This window comes from Oncorhynchus clarkii, chromosome 10 (genome assembly GCF_045791955.1).
Source record: "Oncorhynchus clarkii lewisi isolate Uvic-CL-2024 chromosome 10, UVic_Ocla_1.0, whole genome shotgun sequence".
Classification (NCBI taxonomy): Eukaryota; Metazoa; Chordata; class Actinopteri; order Salmoniformes; family Salmonidae; genus Oncorhynchus; species Oncorhynchus clarkii.
Genome location: NC_092156.1, coordinates 333087 through 355134, shown reverse-complemented (window position 1 = coordinate 355134; position 22048 = coordinate 333087). Strand labels below are relative to the sequence as shown.

General features: G+C 42.7%; 1 protein-coding gene across 1 annotated transcript in view; it reads right to left on the bottom strand.

Moving 5' to 3' along the window:
• LOC139417898 (short transient receptor potential channel 6-like) overlaps positions 1–21696 on the bottom strand; it is a 56726-nt gene extending 35030 nt beyond the window's left edge. Inside the window, exons 1-4 of the mRNA XM_071166882.1 lie at positions 21265–21696; positions 5449–5608; positions 2880–3048; positions 2659–2791 (exon numbers count right to left, since the gene is read on the bottom strand). Of these exons, the coding sequence (XP_071022983.1) occupies positions 2659–2791; positions 2880–3048; positions 5449–5608; positions 21265–21395 (593 nt within the window). The 5' untranslated portion in view covers positions 21396–21696. The remainder of the gene's footprint in view (positions 1–2658; positions 2792–2879; positions 3049–5448; positions 5609–21264) is intronic.
• Between the last annotated feature and the right edge of the window lie 352 nt (positions 21697–22048).

Sequence of the window (22048 nt, the reverse complement as noted above, 5' to 3'; positions counted from 1 at the left end):
ATAATCGATCAAATTGATCACTGGGCGATCTGTATTCAATAGCAGCTACTCAAGAAAACGTTGTCCTTTCTCTCTCTTCCAAAAGTCTCTTCCTGTATGCTGGACGAAATGAAGGATCTATTTGTCATTACACAAAAGATTTTTGTCAACGAAAATTACGTTTTTGGCGACATCGTGTGGAAGTTGTAGGAACTGCAAGATCACGGCTATATATTTTTGCTTGCAATAAACAATTCAGAGACTGGCAGATTAATACTTTTCTGTGGTTTTTGTGACGAGGTTTTTCTTGGGATTTCGCTTGCTGTTCACGTTCTGTTATAGTCACAGACATTATTTAACCAGTTTTAGAAACTTCAGAGTGTTTTCTATCCACACATACTAATCATATGCATATACTATATTCCTGGCATGAGTAGCAGGACGCTGAAATGTTGCGCGATTTTTAACAGAATGTTCGAAAAAGTAGGGGGTAAGTTTAAGATTATTAAGAGTGTGCTCCTAATCTCAGCTCGTTACCTGTATAAAAGACACCTGGGAGCCAGAAATCTTTCTGATTGAGAGGGGGTCAAATACCCTCATTAAAATGCAAATCAATTTATAACATTTTTCACATGCGTTTTTCTGGATTTTTTTGTTGTTATTCTGTCCCTCACTGTTAAAATAAACCTACCATTAAAATTATAGACTGATCATTTCTTTGTCAGTGGCCAAATGTACAAAATCAGCAGGGGATCAAATACTTTTTTCCCTCACTGTAGATGCTTTTATACCTGTTTCCGCCAGCATCTTCACAAGGTCCTTTGCTGTTGTTCTGGGGTTGATTTGCACTTTTCACACCAAAGTACGATCATCTCTAGGAGACAGAACGCACCTCCTTCCTGAGCGGTATGATAGCTGAATTGTCCCATGGTGTTTATACTTGCGTACTATTGTTTGTACAGATGAACGTGGTACCTTCAGGCGTTTGGAAATTGCTCCCAAGGATTAACCAGACTTGTGGAGGTCTACAATTTTTTTCTGAGGTCTTGATTTCTATTGATTTTCCCATGAGGTCAAGCAAAGAGGCACTGTGTTTGAAGGTCGGCCTTGAAATACATCCACAGGTACACCTCCAATTGACTCAAATTATGTCAATTAGCCTATCAGAAGCTTCTAAAGCCAGGACATCATTTTATGGAGTATTCCAAGCTGTTTAATAAAGGTACAATCAATGTAGTGTATGTAAACTTCTGACCCACTGGAATTGTGATACAAAGAATTATAAGTGAAATAATCTGTTTGTAAACAATTGTTGGAAAAATGACTTGTCATGCACAAAGTAGATGTCCAAACCGACTTGCCAAAACTATAGTTTGTTAACAAGAATGTGTTGATAAAACTTCAACATCTTTTTTCTCAAATTTGCTTTGATAAAATCCCCAGCTACAATAAATGCAGCCTCAGGATATGTGGTTTCCTGTTTGCATAAAGTTCAGTGGAGTTCTTTGAGGGCCGTCGTGGTATCAGCTTGATGGGGGATATACATGGCCGTGGCTATAACCGATGAGAAATCTCTTGGGAGATAATACAACATTTGATTGTGAGGTATTTTAGATCGGGTGAACGAAAACATACAGGAACTCAAGTCCTATCACAATTACACCATGAGCCGTTAATCATGAAACATGCACCCCTGTCCTTCTTCTTACCAGAGATATTTATTCCTTTCTGCGCAAAGAACTGAGAATCCAGCTGGCTGACCGATTCTAACAGTATATTCCGAGAGAGCCATGTCTCCATGAAGCAGAGTATGTCACAATCCCTGATGTCTCTCTGGATCTTTCCAGACTCGGGCTCTGAGCTCGTCAACTTTGTTATCCAGAGACTGAACATTAGCGAGTAATATACTCGGAGGTGGTGGGTGGTGTTTTCGCCTCCTAAATCAGACTAGAACCCCACTCCTTCGCCGGCGTTGTTTTGGGTCGGCTTCTGGAATCCTTTCAATTGCCCTGGTGGTTGCAAACAAAGGATCTGCTTCAGAAAAGTCATCCCTGCTCATGATGCTGGTAGTGCTGGTAGTGCTGGTGAGTTACCAGCGCTCTGATATCCAATAGTTCTCCCCGGCTGTATGTAATAACACAAAAATATTCTGGGCCAATAACGTAAGATATAATACATTGTCTAGTTTATGTCTAGGTAATCCTGTTTAATGCAGTCTTTTAAATGTATCATGTAGTAAAACTGCATAAGTGTTGCTCTCCACTTTCTGGAGGACCAACAGGTCAATATTAGGAAAGTTTTCTTCATGTTTTGTACACTCAGTGTTAGCTGCTAGAATTTATTATTTTATTTAACTAGGCAAGTTAGTTAAGATCAAATTCTTATTTACAATGATGGCCTAGGAACGGTGGGTGAACTGCCTTGTTCAAGGGCAGATTGATAGATTTTTACCTTGTCAGCTCGGGGATCGAGCTAGCAACCTTTAGGTTACTGGCCAAACACTAGGCCTAGAATCCCTGGGGTCACGTCACAGGAGAAACTAGAGAGAGAGAGACATACACGTACATAGACACACACACAAAAACACACAGACAGACAAGCATTACACACACACACACACACACACACACACACACACACACACACACACACAAACACACAAACACACACTCCTCTCACCGTGTCCCATCCTCATCATAAGCGTAGAAGTCATCCAACATGTCCACCTGGGCAGGGCTTGCTGTCAGGCGCTGCGCGTCACTGAACGAACGGTGGCCTAGCAACACCTCCGTTATACGCACATAACCTTTACCTAGGATACACACAGAGAGTTATGGAGTAAGTGTATCTCTCTCTCTTTCTCTCTCTCTCTATCAATCATCAATCAATCAATCACTCACTGATGGCCAGTAGCAGAGCGTCTCCCACCCTGGATAGCTCCACTCTCCCAAGCAGCAGCTCAGTCACCTCTAGATGCTCATTGGCCACCGCCAGCTGCAATGCATTCTGGCCCATGTAGTCTACTGCGTTCACGTTGAGACTGGGCATGTGTAGGACCATGCGTCGCACCTCGTGGGAGAAGTAAATGCTGGTTAAAAAACAGCGATATAACGCCCTGTGGTGAATTTAAGCCTGGTCCCAATGTCTGAAACAGATACACAACGCACTGTGGTGACATTAAACTAAAGTCCTCTGTATAATTTGGCCTTATAAAGAGTTTTATGGTAAAGGTCTGTAATATCATGTTAAGGTCAATGTCCAAGCACCCATGGAAAATCTATTTGGCAAAATAAAAAATAACCCATACAAATCTGTCAGTTTAAACAAGAGATATTGCTTGTTTTGCATTGGAATGCGTCTCAATCCACTGCATCTGCCGATGTAACACTTCCGCATCTGCAATGAAACGTGATAGAGCTACATCGGTGTTTGTGAGACCATGAGACATCCCGAAAATCAGTCTTCTCACAAAATCGTCTGTGGCTTCTGAACTGCCTTCAAACTATTATGACCTGTCATGACGTGACTATCATTAATGTGATGACATGCTATTTATCGAATAATTAACTATGTTGAATTATTATGTGATTAAATTAATCATATAACAATCAACCAATTAGTATCTTGGGGCACCATGGAAAAAGTTTGTTTAATGAGTTACCGTTTCCCGAATTAACTCAAGACTACAGTGGGGCAAAAAAGTATTTAGTCAGCCACCAATTGTGCAAGTTCTCCCACTTAAAAAGATGAGAGAGGCCTGTAATTCAATAACAAAAGTTTATCTCAATACTTTGTTATATACCCTTTTTTGTCAATGACAGAGGTCAAACGTTTTCTGTAAGTCAATCAGTCAACCAATTTCTAAAGACTGTTGACATCTAGTGGAAGCCATAGAAACTGCAACCAGATACCGCAGAAATCTAGATTCCCATAGAAAACCAATTGAAAACACAGTCACCTCAAAAAAGACAATTCCTGGACAGTTTGTCCTCGGGGTTTCGCCTGCCAAATAAGTTCTGTTAAACTCACACACATAATTTTAACAGTTTTATACACTTTAGAGTGTTTTCTATCCAAATCGACCAATTACGTTCATATCCTAGCTTCTGGGCCTGAGTAGCAGGCAGCTTACTTTAGGCATGCTTTTCATCCGGACGTGAAAATAGTGCCCCCTAGCCCGAAGGGGTTTTAAAACATGCTGGAATTACAGACTCAGACAGAGAGAGGTTGAAAATGTCAGTGAAGACACTTGCCACTTTGTCAACGCGTGTTCGCAGTAACACGTCCTGGTAATCCGTCTGGCCCTGCGGCCTTGTGAATGTTGACCTGTTTAAAGGTCTTACTCACATTGACTGCAGAGAGTGTGATCACCCAGTCTTTCCCGAAACAGCTGATGCTCTCATGCATGTTTCAGCGAAGGTTTACCTTCTAACAGGACAACGACCCTAAGCACACAGCCAAACCTACACAGGAGTGGCTTTGGGACACGTCTCTGAATGTCCTTTAGTGGCCCAGACAGAGATTGGACTTGAACCCGATCGAACATCTCTGGAGAGACTTGAAAATAGCTGTGCAGGGACGCTCCCCATCCAACCTGACAGAGCTTGAGAGGATCTGCAGAGAAGAATGGGAGAAACTCCCCAAATACAGGTGTGCCAAGCTTGTAGCGCCACACCCAAGAAGACTCAAGGCTTTAATCACTGTCAAAGGTGCTTCAACAAAATACTGAGTAAAGGGTTTGAATATCTCTTTTTTAATTTGAATAAATTAGCTACATTTTCTAAAAAAAACTATTTTGCGTGTAGATTGATGACCGAAAAACACAATTTAATACATTTTAGAATAAGTCTAACTTAGCAAAATGTAGAAAAAGTCAAGAGGACTGAATACCTTCCGATTAACTGTATATGACCCCTCTGTGGAAATGTGAGACTCTACTGTACATTTTGGTGTTTTGCTCGACAATGCCCACAGGACTCACAAGACTCATCTGAATGTCCCCCGTGCCAGTTGAAAAAATTTAATGTTTCCTGATCTTTCTTATCTCTCAGATATAGTACAGACACTTCATAACAAACTTCCTTTAGATTTTTTTGGGTGGGACTGTATCTGTTGTTCCATGTGGTGAATCTGTTATTCAATGAGTTTGTATGGGCTAATTTGGGATACTCTAAGGAGTCTTCTTAATCAAAATGATCCTTGGTATGACCTTCTTAAAACAATTCCATATAGCTTAGTAGAACCCCTCCCCAGCTTAGACAGGGTTTAGACTCTCATAAGTTAACTGACAGGGGTGTAACATTGTCATGGTAACAGTTCCTTATTGTTGATCCTTATTCTTGAACTGCATTGTTGAGTAGATTTAGCAAGTAAGCATTTCACTGTACCCTTTACACCTGTATTTTGTGCACGTGACCAATAAACGTGTATTTTATTTGACAGGGCTGTAATGTTGTCATGGTAACTGACCTCTGGGATATTGCCATACTCTGCCGCCTCCAGGAAGCGCTGTTCTGCATCCGAGAGGCTGATGGGCGGATCCGAGAACATGTAGGCGGGGCCTCGCAGGGCCTGTCGTCGCTTAGCAACCGCCTGACGTGCCAGGAGCTGTCGCTCTGCACTGCTGCGACTGACAATTGAAACACAAATATACAAATGTAAATACACACATACACACACACACACGTCAACACACACACACACACACACACACACACACATATACAAACTGAAACCCCTACCTACATGTACAAATTACCTCGACTAACCTGTACCCCTGCACATTGACTCAGTGCCGGTACCCCCTGTATATAGTCTCCACATTGATTCTCTGCAGGTACCCCCTGTATATAGCCTCCCCATTGACTCAGTGCTGGTACCCCCTGTATATAGCCTCCACATTGACTCTGTGCTGGTACCCCCTGTATATAGTCTCCATATTGACTCGGTGCCGGTACCCCCTGTATATAGTCTCCACATTGACTCTGTGCCGGTACTCCCTGTATATAGCCTCCACATTGACTCGGTGCCGGTACCCCCTGTATATAGTCTCCACATTGACTCTGTACCGGTACCCCCTGTATATAGTCTCCATATTGACTCGGTGCCGGTACCCCCTGTATATAGTCTCCACATTGACTCTGTACCGGTACCCCCTGTATATAGTCTCCATATTGACTCGGTGCCGGTACCCCCTGTATATAGTCTCCACATTGACTCTGTACCGGTACCCCCTGTATATAGCCTCCACATTGACTCTGTGCCGGTACCGCCTGTATATAGCCTCCACATTGACTCGGTGCCGGTACCCCCTGTATATAGCCTCCACATTGACTCTGTGCTGGTACCCCCTGTATATAGTCTCCACATTGACTCGGTGCCGGTACCCCCTGTATATAGTCTCCACATTGACTCTGTGCCGGTACCCCCTTTATATAGCCTCCACATTGACTCGGTGCCGGTACCCCCTGTATATAGTCTCCACATTGACTCTGTACCGGTACCCCCTGTATATAGTCTCCATATTGACTCGGTGCCGGTACCCCCTGTATATAGTCTCCACATTGACTCTGTACCGGTACCCCCTGTATATAGTCTCCATATTGACTCGGTGCCGGTACCCCCTGTATATAGTCTCCACATTGACTCTGTACCGGTACCCCCTGTATATAGTCTCCATATTGACTCGGTGCCGGTACCCCCTGTATATAGTCTCCACATTGACTCTGTACCGGTACCCCCTGTATATAGTCTCCATATTGATTCGGTGCCGGTACCCCCTGTATATAGTCTCCATATTGACTCGGTGCCGGTACCCCCTGTATATAGTCTCCACATTGACTCTGTACCGGTACCCCCTGTATATAGTCTCCACATTGACTCTGTGCCGGTACCCCCTGTATATAGCCTCCACATTGACTCGGTACCGGTACCCCCTGTATATAGTCTCCATATTGATTCGGTGCCGGTACCCCCTGTATATAGCCTCCACATTGACTCTGTACCGGTACCCCCTGTATATAGTCTCCATATTGATTCGGTGCCGGTACCCCCTGTTTATAGCCTCGTTATTATTATTTTAGTGTTACTTCTTTCTTTTTTAACTTTAATTTATTTAGTAAATATTTTTTAACTGCATTGTTGGTTAATACGGGCTTGTAATTAAGCATTCACGGTAAGGTCTACTACACCTGTTGTATTCGGTGAATGTGACAAATAAAATCTTATATGACAAACACACACACAATATAAACAAACACAAACAAACATGGGTCGATCTATGGCTGGATAGAGGGAATAGGTGTTTGTTTGGGAGTGGTAGGGTGAGTGAGTGTATGCATCCCACATCTGTTGACAAAAATTTAGAATTCCTACTGCCGGTCCTTGTTATCGACAACAATCCTTCATAGAAGTGCTTATATTATTACGCATATTATTCGTCAATTGTGGGAATAAATTAAGATATGCAAGATTTTTAAATCTTTTTTTTTAAAGGCCCTAGGACCCATCTGTTCTTTTAAAGGATGGGCCCCCATCCCTTAAAGGCCCTAGGATCCATCTGCTCTTTTAAAGGATGGGCCCCCATCCCTTAAAGGCCCTAGGATCCATCTGCTCTTTTAAAGGATGGGCCCCCATCCCTTAAAGGCCCTAGGACCCATCTGCTCTTTTAAAGGATGGGTCCCCATCCCTTAAAGGTCCTAGGACCAATCTGCTCTTTTAAAGGATGGGCCCCCATCCCTTAAGGGCCCTAGAACCCATCTGCTCTTTTAAAGGATGGGCCCCCATCCCTTAAAGGCCCTAGGATCCATCTGATCTTTTAAAGGATGGGCCCCCATCCCTTAAAGGTCCTAGGACCCATCTGCTCTTTTAAAGGATGGGCCCCCATCCCTTAAGGGCCCTAGGACCCATCTGCTCTTTTAAAGGATGGGCCCCCATCTCTTAAAGGCCCTAGGACCCATCTGCTCTTTTAAATGATGGGCCCCAATCTCTTAAAGGCCCTGGGATCCATGTGCTCATTTTAAAGGATGGATCCCTATCTCTTAAAATGTCTTAGGATCCATGTGCTCATTTTAAAGGATGGGCCTCTATCTCTTAAAGGTCATAGGATCCATGTGTACAGGGATGGTCAGCCAGTCACTGGGAGGACAACCCAACTTGGGATGAGGGGATGTTTTAGCGGGTGGAATATTGGAGGACAAATAGTTTTACTTAGTCGCAGCTACAGCGTAACAGTGCAACCAGCTCGATTCGGGTTTATGTACCAATATTTGAAACTTTGTTTTTTACATTGGAAAAAAGTAGAGACTCAGAGCAAAAAAATGATATATCACACAACTACAGTTGAGGAACAATGGGAAAGTAATTCTGCTTTGAAAGTTGATAAACTTGTAACTTCACTTTTGAGAAAATGGCCTTGAATGTTTAGGTACACCTACTGGAGAGCTCTTCTTTGTCTACACCCATTCAGCATTGTTCTCAACCTCTAAAGCCATCTCTTTAAGGATTCACATGTGAGGCCAAGTACTAAATAACCAAAGATTTCAAGACTAAAGGCTGGTTTATACTACGGGTGTATTCGTACATTTTATCTGGAGTGGCAGAGTGTGTTCAAAGTGCGCTCAGACACAAATGAGAGAACTGCTCACTGACCGTTTTACTCACCCTAGCAGAGCTGGTTAGGCTGTTTTTATGTTATCGAGAGCATTGGTGACTGCAACTGTGCTGCTGGCAACAAATTATTTACACTTTTTTGCCAACGTTTTCTTGGCCTTTCTAGGGAGTTTTTCCTAGCAACCGTGCTTCTACACATGCATTGCTTGCTGTTTGGGGTTTTAGGCTGAGTTTCTGTACAGCACTTTGAGATATCAGCTGATGTACGAAGGGCTATATAAATAGATTTGATTTGATTTGATTTAGCCCACTCATTATCTCAGCCAATCATGGTTTAGAGGGAAGGATGCTTACTTTTTATGTGACTAAATCAACCAGGCTCATAATTTTACAATTGTATTAGTATTTACAGATGGCATACACGTTTGTTATTAAGGCTTATGAAAGTTCACATTTTCCAGAATGCATTTCTTCCCAAAAAACGACACGCAACATATGCCTAGTTTCCTGAAACGAGACACAAATGGACACTCAATTATCATGGTACTTCTTAATGGTAAGTTTACAAACATATATTATGTTAAGTATAATAAAAACATGTATCTCATTATGTTATGTAGAATCAGAACTTGTATCTCATTATGATGTGATCTTGGGGACCTTCAATGTTACTCAAATGCTTTGGTACTCTTCCCCAGATGTGCCTCGGCACAATCCTGTCTTGGAGCTCTACGGACAATTCCTTCGACCTCAATGCTTAGTTTTTGCTCTGACATGCACTGTCAACTGTGGGACCTTATATGGACAAGTGTGTGCCTTTCCAAATCATGTCCAATCAATTGAATTTACCTCTGGTGGACTCCAATCAAGTTGTAGAAACATCTCAAGGATGCTCAATGGAAACAGGATGCACCTGAGCTCAATTTCGAGGCTCATAGCAAAGGGTCAGCGTAGAGTGGAAAGCTTACCCAGAAGAGTGTAGGCTGTTACAGCAGTAGAGGTTTGACCAACTCCCTATTAATGCCTGTGATTTTGGAATGAGATGTTCTTTTGTTCATACTTTTGTTCATGTGGTGTATATTTACAGGAAAAACTATATGGGGGATTGGAAATTATGCAGACATTTAAATTGATAGAAACCACAAACTTCCTGCAAGATTAAAGCTGATCTACCCCCAAAAGATAAACAAAAACATCTATAATGAGTCTTTGATGGTATAAGGAAAAGTACTGAGCTGTTACTGTAATCTTCAACAGCTGTTACTATAAGCTTCAACAGTTGTTACTATAACCTTCAACAACTATTACTGTAACCTTCAACAGCTGTTACAATAACCTTCAACAGCTGTTACTATAACTGTTACGAGAGGTGCTCTCATTTTATCTATAAACATAGACAGGGCTCTAACTCTTCTAGCTCCACAATGAGATAGGGTGCAGGCCAAGCAGCTGTTAGCCAGCCTGCCAGCATAGTGGAGTCTGCCACTAGCACAGTCAGTGTAGTCAGCTCAGCTATCCCCATGGAGACCGTGTCTGTGCCTCGATCTAGGTTGGGAAAACTAAACATGGCAGTGTTTGCCTTAGCAATCTCACTAGGATAAAGACCTATATTCCTGTCATGATTGAAAGAGTGGTAGAACAAAAGAAAACAAAAAGTCTATATACAGTGAGTGCAAATGAGGTAAAATAAGGAGTTAAGACAATAAATAGGCCATGGTGGCGAAGTAATTACAATATAGCAATTAAACACTGGAATGGTAGCTGTGCAGAAGAGGAATGTGTAAGTAGAGATACTGGGGAGCAAGATAAATAAATAAATACAGTATGGGGATGAGGTAGGTAGATAGATGGGATGTTTACAGATGGGCTATGTACAGGTGTAGTGATCAGTGAGCTGCTCTGACAACTGGTGCTTAAAGCTAGTGAGGGAGATATGAGTCTCCAACTTCAGTGATTATTGCAGTTCGTTCCAGTCATTGGCAGCAGAGAACTGGAAGGAAAGACGACCAAAGGAGGAATTGGCTTTGAGGTTGACCAGTGAGATATACCAGCTGGAGCGCGTGCTACGAGTGGGTGCTGCAATGGTGACCAGTGAGCTGAAAAAAGGCATGGCTTTACCTAGCAGGGACTTGTAGATAACAGGTAGCCAGTGGGTTTGGCGATGAGTATGAAGCGGAGCGTACAAGTCGCAATGGTGAGTAGTGTTTGGGGCTTTGGTGACAAAACGGATGGCACTGTGATAGACTGAATCCAGTTTGTTGAGTAGAGTGTTGGAGGCTATTTTATAGATGACATCACCGAAGTCGAGGATCGGTAGGATGGTCAGTTTTACGAGGGTATGTTTGGCAGCATGAGTGAAGGATGCTTTGTTGCGAAATAGGATGCCGATTCTAGATTTAATTTTGGATTGGAGATGCTTAATGTGAGTCTGGAAGGAGAGTTTACAGTCTAACCAGACACCTAGGTATATGTAGTTGTCCACGTATTCTAAGTCAGAGCCGTCCAGAGTAGTGATGCTGGATGGGCGAGCAGGTGCGGGCAGTGATCGGTTGAATAGCATGCATTTAGTTTTACTTGCATTTAAGAGCAGTTGGAGGCCACGGAAGGAGAGTTGTATGGCATTGAAGCTCGTCTGGAGGTTAGTTAACACAGTGTCCAAAGAGGGGCCAGAAGTATACAGAATGGTGTAGTCTGCGTAGAGGTGTATCAGAGAATCACCAGCAGCAAGAGCAACATCATTGATGTTTACAGAGAAGACAGTCGGCCCAAGGATTGAACCCTGTGGCACCCCCATAGAGACTGCCAGAGGTCTGGACAATAGGCCCTCCGATTCGACACACTGAACTCGATCAGAGAAGTAGTTGGTAAACCAGGCGAGGCAATCATTTGAGAAACCAAGGCTGTCGAGTCTGCCAATAAGAATGTGGTGATTGACTAAGTCGAAAGCCTTGGCCAGGTCGATGAATACGGCTGCACAGTAATGTCTCTTATCGATTGCGGTTATGATGTTGTTTAGAACCTTGAGCGTGGCTGAGATGCACCCATGACCAACTCTGAAACCAGATTGCATAGCGGAGAAGGTACGGTGGGATTCGAAATGGTCAGTAATCTGTTTGTTAACTTGGCTTTCGAAGACCTTAGAAAGACAGGGTATGATAGATATAAGTCTGTAGCAGTTTGGGTCTAGAGTGTCTCCCCCTTTGAAGAGGGGGGTGACCACAGCAGCTTTCCAATCTTTGGGAATCTCAGACGATATGAAAGAGAGGTTGAACAGGATAGTAATAGGGGTTGCAACAATTTCGGCAGATAATTTTAGAAAGAGAGTGTCCAGATTGTCAAGCCCGGCTGATTTGTAGGGGTCCAGATTTTTGCAGCTCTTTCAGAACATCTGCTATCTGGATTTTGGGTGAAGGAGGAATGGGAGAGGCTTTGGCAAGTTTGCTGTGGAGGGTGCCGGGCAGTTGACCTGGGTAGGGGTAGCCAGGTGGAAAGCATGGCCAGCCGTAGAGAAATGCTTATTGAAATTCTCAATTATAGTGGATTTATCAGTGGTGACATTGTTTCCTAGCCTCAGAGCAGTGTGCAGCTGGTAGGAGGTGCTCTAATTCTCCATGGACTTTACAGTGTCCCAGAACTTTTTTGAGTTAGTACTACAGGATGCACATTTCTGTTTGAAAAAGCTAGCCTTAGCTTTCCTAACTGCCTGTGTATATTTGTTCCTAACCTCCCTGAAAAGTTGCATATCACGGGGGCTATTCGATGCTAATGCAGTACGCCACAGGATGTTTTTGTGCTGGTCAAGGGCAGACAGGTCTGAAGTAAACCAAGGACTATATCTATTCCTGGTTCTACATTTTTTTTAATGGGGCATGCTTATTTAAGATGGTGAGGAAGGCACTTTTAAAGAATAGCCAGGCATCATCTACTGACGGGATGAGATCAATGTCATTCCAGGATATCCCGGCCAGGTCGATTACAAATGCCTGCTCGCAGAAGTGTTATAGGGAGCGTTTGACAGTGATGAGGGGTGGTTGTTTGTTCGCAGACCCATTACGGACACAGGCAATGAGGCAGTGATTGCTGAGATCTTGATTGAAAACAGCAGAGGTGTATTTGGAGGGCGAGTTAGTTAGGATGACATCTATGAGGGTGCCCGTGTTTACGGATTTGGAGTTGTTCCTGGTTGGTTCATTGATAATTTGTGTGAGATTGAGGGCATCAAGCTTGGATTGTAGGATGGCCGGGGTGTTAAGCATGTCCCAGTTTAGGTCACCTAGTAGCACGAGCTCAGAAGATAGATGGGGGGCAATCAATTCACATATAGTATCGAGTGCACAGCTGGGGGCAGAGGGAGGTCTATAGCAAGCGGCAACAGTGAGAGACTTGTTTCTGGAAAGGTGCATTTTTAGAAGTAGAAGCTCGAATTGTTTGGATACAGACTTGGATAGTAATACAGAACTCTGCAGGCTATCTTTGCAGTAGATTGCAACTCTGTCCCATTTGGCAGTTCTATCTTGGCGGAAAATGTTATAGTTAACAATGGAGATTTCAGACACGGCTAAGACATCTGGGTTGGCAGAGTGTGCTAAAGCAGTGAGTAAAACAAACTTAGGGAGTAGGCTTCTAATGTAAACATGCATGAAACCAAGGCTTTTATGGTTACAGAAGTCAACAAATGAGAGCACCTGGGGAGTGGGAGTGGAGCTAGGCACTGCAGGACCTGGATTAACCTCTACATCACCAGAGGAACAGAGGAGAAGTAGGATAAGGGTACGGCTAACGGCTATACGAACTGGCCGTCTAGCACGTTCGGAACAGAGAGTAAAAGGAGCAGGTTTCTGGGCACGATAGCATAGATTCAAGGCATAGTATACAGACAAAGGTAAGGTAGGATGTGAGTACATTGGAGGTAAACCTAGGCATTAAGTAATGATGAGAGAGATATAGTCTCTAGAGACGTTTAAACCAGGTAATGTCATTGCATATGTAGGAGGTGGAACAACATAGTTGGTTAAGGCATATTGAGCAGAGCTAGGGGCTCTACAGTGAAATAAGACAGTAATCACTAACTAGGACAGTAATGGACAAGGCATATTGATATTAGAGAGAGGCATGCGTAGCCAAGTGAACATATTGGTCCAGTGAGTGGTTGGGCTGACTGGGGACACGGCGATTCAGACAGTTAGCAGGCCAATGCTAACATGCTAACAGTTAGTAGGCCGGGGCTAAACAAGCTAGCAGTTAGCAGACGGGTTAGCAAGCAAGCATAGTGGAATCTTCTGTTTTGACATGTATCTAGCTAGCTAAGCAAAGAACCATAATCCCAACTCATGGTTACTAGCCTGCATGAAGCTACAGTTAGCTAACCAACCAGGTTCAATGTTAGCTAGCTAACATTAGGCTATAACTATCAATTTAAATGGCTCCGAGATACAAAAAATATAACTACACAGATCTCACACGTGTAACGTCAGCTAGCTAGCAGCCAGTACACTAACTTGAAATGAAAATGACTTTGACAAAATTAGAAATTTCAACTGACCTGAGCCCTAGGACCATGCCCCAGGACTACCTGACATGATGACTCCTTGCTGTCCCCAGTCCACCTGACTGTGCTGCTGCTCCAGTTTCAACTGTTCTGCCTTATTATTATTCGACCATGCTGGTCATTATTGAACATTTGAACATCTTGGCCATGTTCTGTTATAATCTCCACCCGGCACAGCCAGAAGAGGACTGGCCACCCCACATAGCCTGGTTCCTCTCTAGGTTTCTTCCTAGGTTTTGGCCTTTCTAGGGAGTTTTTCCTAGCAACCGTGCTTCTACACATGCATTGCTTGCTGTTTGGGGTTTTAGGCTGAGTTTCTGTACAGCACTTTGAGATATCAGCTGATGTACGAAGGGCTATATAAATAGATTTGATTTGATTTGATTTAGCCCACTCATTATCTCAGCCAATCATGGTTTAGAGGGAAGGATGCTTACTTTTTATGTGACTAAATCAACCAGGCTCATAATTTTACAATTGTATTAGTATTTACAGATGGCATACACGTTTGTTATTAAGGCATATGAAAGTTCACATTTTCCAGAATGCATTTCTTCCCAAAAAACGACACGCAACATATGCCTAGTTTCCTGAAACGAGACACAAATGGACACTCAATTATCATGGTACTTCTTAATGGTAAGTTTACAAACATATATTATGTTAAGTATAATAAAAACATGTATCTCATTATGTTATGTAGAATCAGAACTTGTATCTCATTATGATGTGATCTTGGGGACCTTCAATGTTACTCAAATGCTTTGGTACTCTTCCCCAGATGTGCCTCGGCACAATCCTGTCTTGGAGCTCTACGGACAATTCCTTCGACCTCAATGCTTAGTTTTTGCTCTGACATGCACTGTCAACTGTGGGACCTTATATGGACAAGTGTGTGCCTTTCCAAATCATGTCCAATCAATTGAATTTACCTCTGGTGGACTCCAATCAAGTTGTAGAAACATCTCAAGGATGCTCAATGGAAACAGGATGCACCTGAGCTCAATTTCGAGGCTCATAGCAAAGGGTCAGCGTAGAGTGGAAAGCTTACCCAGAAGAGTGTAGGCTGTTACAGCAGTAGAGGTTTGACCAACTCCCTATTAATGCCTGTGATTTTGGAATGAGATGTTCTTTTGTTCATACTTTTGTTCATGTGGTGTATATTTACAGGAAAAACTATATGGGGGATTGGAAATTATGCAGACATTTAAATTGATAGAAACCACAAACTTCCTGCAAGATTAAAGCTGATCTACCCCCAAAAGATAAACAAAAACATCTATAATGAGTCTTTGATGGTATAAGGAAAAGTACTGAGCTGTTACTGTAATCTTCAACAGCTGTTACTGTAAGCTTCAACAGTTGTTACTATAACCTTCAACAACTATTACTGTAATCTTCAACAGCTGTTACTATAACCTTCAACAACTATTACTGTAACCTTCAACAGCTGTTACAATAACCTTCAACAGCTGTTACTATAACTGTTACGAGAGGTGCTCTCATTTTATCTATAAACATAGACAGGGCTCTAACTCTTCTAGCTCCACAATGAGATAGGGTGCAGGCCAAGCAGCTGTTAGCCAGCCTGCCAGCATAGTGGAGTCTGCCACTAGCACAGTCAGTGTAGTCAGCTCAGCTATCCCCATGGAGACCGTGTCTGTGCCTCGATCTAGGTTGGGAAAACTAAACATGGCAGTGTTTGCCTTAGCAATCTCACTAGGATAAAGACCTATATTCCTGTCATGATTGAAAGAGATTGTGATATTGCACATCTCAAAATAGGGCTACTTAATGTTAGATCCCTCACTTCCAAGGCAGTTATAGTCAATGAACTAATCACTGATCATAATCTTGATGGGATTGGCCTGACTGACACATGGCTTAAGCCTGATGAATTTACTGTGTTAAATGAGGCCTCTCCTCCTGGTTACACTAGTGACCATATCCCCCGTGCATCCCGCAAAGGCGGAGGTGTTGCTAACATTTACAATTGCAAATTTCAATTTACAAAAAAAAGACTTTTTGTCTTTTGAGCTTCTAGTCATGAAATCTATGCAGCCTACTCAGTAACTTTTTATAGCTACTGTTTACAGGCCTCCTGGGCCAAATACAGCGTTCCTCACTGAGTTCCCTGAATTCCTATAGGACCTTGTAGTCATGGCAGATCATATTCTAATTTTTGGTGACTTTAATATTCACATGGAAAAGTCCAAAGACCCCCTCCAAAAGGCTTTCGGAGCCATCATCGACTCAGTAGGTTTTGTCCAACATGTCTCCGGACCTACTCACTGCCACGGTCATACTCTGGACATAGTTTGGTCCCTTGGAATAAATGTTGTGGATCTTAATGTTTTTCCTCATAATCCTGGACTATCGGACCACCATTTTATTATGTTTGCAATCGCTACAAATAATATTTTTTGACCCCAACCAAGGAGCATCAAAAGCTGTGCCATAAATTCTCAGACAACCCAAAGATTCCTAGATGCCCTTCCAGACACCCTCCACCTACCAAAGGATGTCAGAGTACAAACATCGGTTAACCACCTAACTAAGGAACTACATTTAACCTTGCGCAATACCCTAGATGCAGTCGCACCCCTAAAAACTAAAAACATTTGTCACAAGAAACTAGCTCCCTGGTATATAGAAAATAGCCGAGCTCTGAAGCAAGCGTACAGAAAATTGGAACAGAATTGGCACTACACCAAACTGGATATCGTCTGACTCTCTTGGAAAGACAGCACCGTGCAATATCGAAGAGCCCTCACTGCTGCTCGATCATCCTATTTTTCCAAATGAATTGAGGAGAATAAGAACAATCCTAAATGTATTTTTGATCCTGTAGCAAAGCTAACTAAAAAGCAGCATTCTGTAAGAGAGATAGATGGCTTTCACTTCAGCAGTGAAATTCATGAACTTATTTGACGAAAATATCATAATCATCAGAAAGCAAATTATGGACTCCTCTTTAAATTTGTGTATTTCTCCAAAGCTCAGTTGTCCTGAGTCTGCACAACATTGCCAGGACATAGGATCAAGGGAGACACTCAAGTTTTTTTGATCCTATATCTCTTGAAACATTCATGAAAATAGTAATGGCCTCTGAACCTTCAAGCTGCATACTGGACCCTATTCCAACTAAACTACTGAAAGAGCTGCTTCCTGTGCCTGGCCCTCCTATGTTGAACATAATAAACGGCTCTCTATTCACCGGATGTGTACCAAACTCACTAAAAGTGGCAGTAATAAAGCCTCTCTTGAAAAAGCCAAACCTTGACCCAGAAAATATAAAAAACTATCGGCCTATATCGAATCTTCCATTCCTCTCAAAACATTTTGAAAAAGCTGTTGCGCAGCAACTCACTGCCTTCTTGAAGACAAACAATGTATATGAAAAAATACGACAAATATTTTACTTGTAAACTCGGACAAAACAGAGATGCTTGTTCTGGGTCCCAAGAAACAAAGAGATCTTCTGTTGGATCTGTCAATTAATCTTGATGGTTTTACAGTCGTCTCAAATAAAACTGTGAAGGACCTCGGCATTACTCTGAACCCTGAACTCTCTTTTGACGAACATATCAAGACTGTTTCAAGGACAGCTTTTTTACATCTATGTAACATTGCAAAAAATCTGGAACTTTCTGTCCAGAAATTATGCAGAAAAATGAATCCATGCTTTTGTTACTTCTAGGTTAGACTACTGCAATTCTCTACTTTCCGGCTACCCGGATAAAGCACTAAATAAACTTCAGTTAGTGTTAAACACAGCTGCTAGAATCTTGACTAGAACCAAAAATGTGATCATATTACTCCAGTGCTAGCCTCCCTACACTGGCTTCCTGTTAAGGCAAGGGCTGATTTCAATGTTCTACTGCTAACCTACAAAGCATTACATGGGCTTGCTCCTACCTATCTCTCTGATTTGGTCCTGGGGTACATACCTACACGTACGCTATGGTCACAAGACGCAGGCCTCTTTATTGTCCCTAGAATTTCTAAGGTGGTCTGCCTATCCATGTGAGAGATGCAGACTCGGTCTCGGGCTTTATTGAAGACTCATCTCTTCAGTAGGTTGAGTGTAGTCTGGCCCAGGAGTGTGAAGGTGAATGGAAAGGCACTGAAGCAACGAACCACCCTTGCCGTCTCTGCCTGGCCCGTTCCCCTCTCTCCACTGGGATTCTCTGCCTCTGACCCTGTTACAGGGGCTGAGTCACTGGCTTACTGGTGCGTCACTTGAGTGGGTTGAGTCACTGACGTGATCTTCCTGTCCGGGTTGGCGCTCCCCTTGGGTTTGTGCCGTGAGAGAGATCTTCGTGGCCTATACACTGCCTTGTCTTCGGGTAGTAAGTTGGTGGTTGAAGATATACTTCTAGTGGTTGTGGGGCTGTGCTTTGGCAAAGTGGGTGGGGTTATATCCTGCCTGGTTGGCCCTGTCCGGGGGTACCGTCGGACATGGCCACAGTGTCTCCCGACCCCTCCTGTCTCAGCTTCCAGCATTTATGCTGCAATAGTTTGTGTCGGGGGGGCTCCTGTCTAATCCGGTGTCCTGCGTGAATTTAAGAATGCTCCCTCTAATTCTCTCTCTCTCCCCTCCAGGGGGACCTGAGCCTTGGGACCATGCCTCAGGACTACCTGGCCTGATGACTCCTCTCTGTCCCCAGTACACCTGGTCATGCTGCTGCTCCAGTTTCAACTGTTTTGTCTGCGGCTATGGAACCCTGACCTGTTCACCAGACGTGCTACCTGCTGTTATTGATTCTCTCCCTCTACCGCACCTACTGTCTGGAACTCTGAATGCTCGGCTATGAAAAGCCAACTGACATTTTATTAATAATTTATTTATTTTTTATCTAAACTTTATTTAACTAGGCAAGTCAGTTAAGAACAAATTCTTATTTACAATGACGGCCTAGGAACAGAACATTTACTCCTGAGGTGCTGACCTGTTGCACCCTCTACAACCACTGTGATCATTATTACTATTTGACCCTGCTGGTCATCTATGAACATTTGAACATCTTGGCCATGTACAGTTATAATCTCCACCCGGCACAGCCAGAAGAGGACTGGCCACCCCTCAGAGCCTGGTTCCTCTCTAGATTTCTTCCCAGGTTCCTGCCTTTTAGGGAGTTTTTCCTAGCCACCGTGCTTCTTCATCTGCATTGCTTGCTGTTTGGGGTTTTAGGCTGGGTTTGTGTACAGCACTTTGTGACATTGACTGGTGTAAAAAGGACTTTATAAATACATTTGATTAATTGATTGATTAACCGACTATAACCTTCAACAGCTGTTACTATAACCTTCAACAGCTGCTTAAAGACACAATCAGTCATTCACTTCTCAGACAAATATCAGCCCAGCCACTTGGTTTACTATAAAGGTGAAGGATGGGGCTGGAGCTTTAGCCTAGGTGGAAGATACCCAGGTGTCACGCTCTGACCTTTAATATCTCTGTTTTCTTTATATTTTGGTTAGGTCGGGGTGTGACTTGGGTGGGTATGCTAGTTTTTGTATTGTCTAGGGGTTTTGTATGTCTAGAGGTTTTGTAGGTATTTATATGTCTATGGTGGCATGATATGGTTCCCAATCAGAGGCAGATGTTTATCATTGTCTCTGATTGGGGATTATATTTAGGTGGCCATTTACCCTTTTGTGTTTGTGGGTTCTTGTTCTATATTTAGTTGCCTGTCTGCACTACTCATATTAGCTTCACGGTTAGTTTTGTTATTTTGTTTGATTGTTCAGTGTTCATTCGTAAATAAAGAAGAATGTACGCATACCACATTGCACCTTGGTCTGATTCATACGACGAACTTGACACCAGGTTAGGACAAGAGGATTCCAATATCCCATAACTCTGCATGAATTAATTAGAATTCTAAACAATGGTGCTAGTTCCATGAATTCTAAACAATGGCGCTAGTCCCATGAATTCTAAACAATGGCGCTAGTCCCATGAATTCTAAACAATGGTGCTAGTCCCATGAATTCTAAACAATGGCGCTAGTTCCATGAATTCTAAACAATGGTGCTAGTCCCATGAATTCTAAACAATGGTGCTAGTCCCATGAATTCTAAACAATGGTGCTAGTCCCATGAATTCTAAACAATGGTGCTAGTCCCATGAATTCTAAACAATGGCGCTAGTCCCATGAATACTAAACCATGGCGCTAGTTCCATGAATTCTAAACAATGGTGCTACTCCCATGAATTCTAAACAATGGTGCTAGTTCCATGAATTCTAAACAATGGTGATTGTCCCATGAATTCTAAACAATGGTGCATGTCCCATGAATTCTAAACAATGGTGCATGTCCCATGAATTCTAAACAATGGTGCTAGTCCCATGAATTCTAAACAATGGTGCTAGTCCCATGAATTCTAAACAATGGCGCTAGTTCCATGAATTCTAAACAATGGTGCTAGTCCCATGAATTCTAAACTATGGTGCTAGTCCCATGAATTCTAAACAATGGTGCTAGTCCCATGAATTCTAAACAATGGTGCTAGTCCTATGAATTCTAAACAATGGTGCTAGTCCCATGAATTCTAAACAATGGTGCTAGTCCCATGAATTCTAAACAATGGCGCTAGTCCCATTAATCTGTTTGTTTTCCAAATGTTCTGTACGTGAATACATCTTGTCCTAACCTTTATTATCTTCATCTAGGGGTTAGTCCCATCATCTCTGCCAACTCAGTTTGTTGTCGTATCAAGTGCCATGTCATGATATGAAACCATAATCAGAGTGGGCTACAACACCTTGTCCCCTATCTAAATCAACCTGTTTTTGTCTATAACCTGCAATTTAGCTCTTAATTGCTCATGTGTACAAGATCAAAATAAACCTCACTATAATACACCTTTCTCTACACAGACAGGTTAAAAGCATAAAGACTACACTAAAGTGTAATCCAGACCTACAGAAAGTCTGTTCCATTTGTCTATTTTTCTTGCCTTGTATTCTGTTGTTCTGAACATAAAGGGTTAGTAAATCTATTACGTATTACTCTGGAAATCAGATTAGTTTAGGCCTACGTTATCAGTCACTATTTGAAACAACTTAAAAATGCAAGTCAGAAGGATAACTTATTATTTTAGGCTGAATGTCACTCACCCTGGGTAGTATCCATGGTAACTGGAACAGTTGTCATCTCCAAAGTCTGCATTGATGAGCAGGTTGTCACGACTCCTGACCCTCCGCTCGATCACATGGTTCTGTTCCGACACAGACCGATGCTGGTTCATCTTCTGACCGCTCCACAACTGCTAAACAACCACTTCAGACCACTAAAGACTAATGCAGAAAACTATAGATAACTACAGACAAGGACAGATAACTACTGACATCTACAGACTACTACAAACCACTAGACTACTACAGACCACTACAGACCACTACAGAGAACTACAGACCACAATCCACAACGGCCGCTCTTGCTGCTGGTTGCCGCTCTAGGGTTCTGACATCTCACACACACGGAGTAGCCAATACAGCAACGCGTGGCCTCTGTCATTCGTTCTCACTCTCTCTTTCTCTACTTTCTCTCTCGCTCTCTCTCTCCAACTGCCTCTCCTCCCTTCTCTTTCTCTCACCTCTTTCTCCCCCTCTCTCTCAATTAATTTATATTCAAATTGGCTTTATTGGCATAGAAACATATGATTATATTGCCAAAACAAATGAAATAAACAATAAACACAAGTGAGAAGAAACACATGTAACAGCAGTAAAACATTGCACTGCAAAAGGTTTTTAAAAATACATTTTAAGTGTTAACTTATCAGCTATGTACAGTGTTTATCTCTCTCTCTCTACCCCATCTCTCTACCCCCCTCTCTCTCAACCCGCTTCTCTCTCTCTCTCTCCACCCCCTTCTCTCTCAACCCCCTTCTCTCTCTCC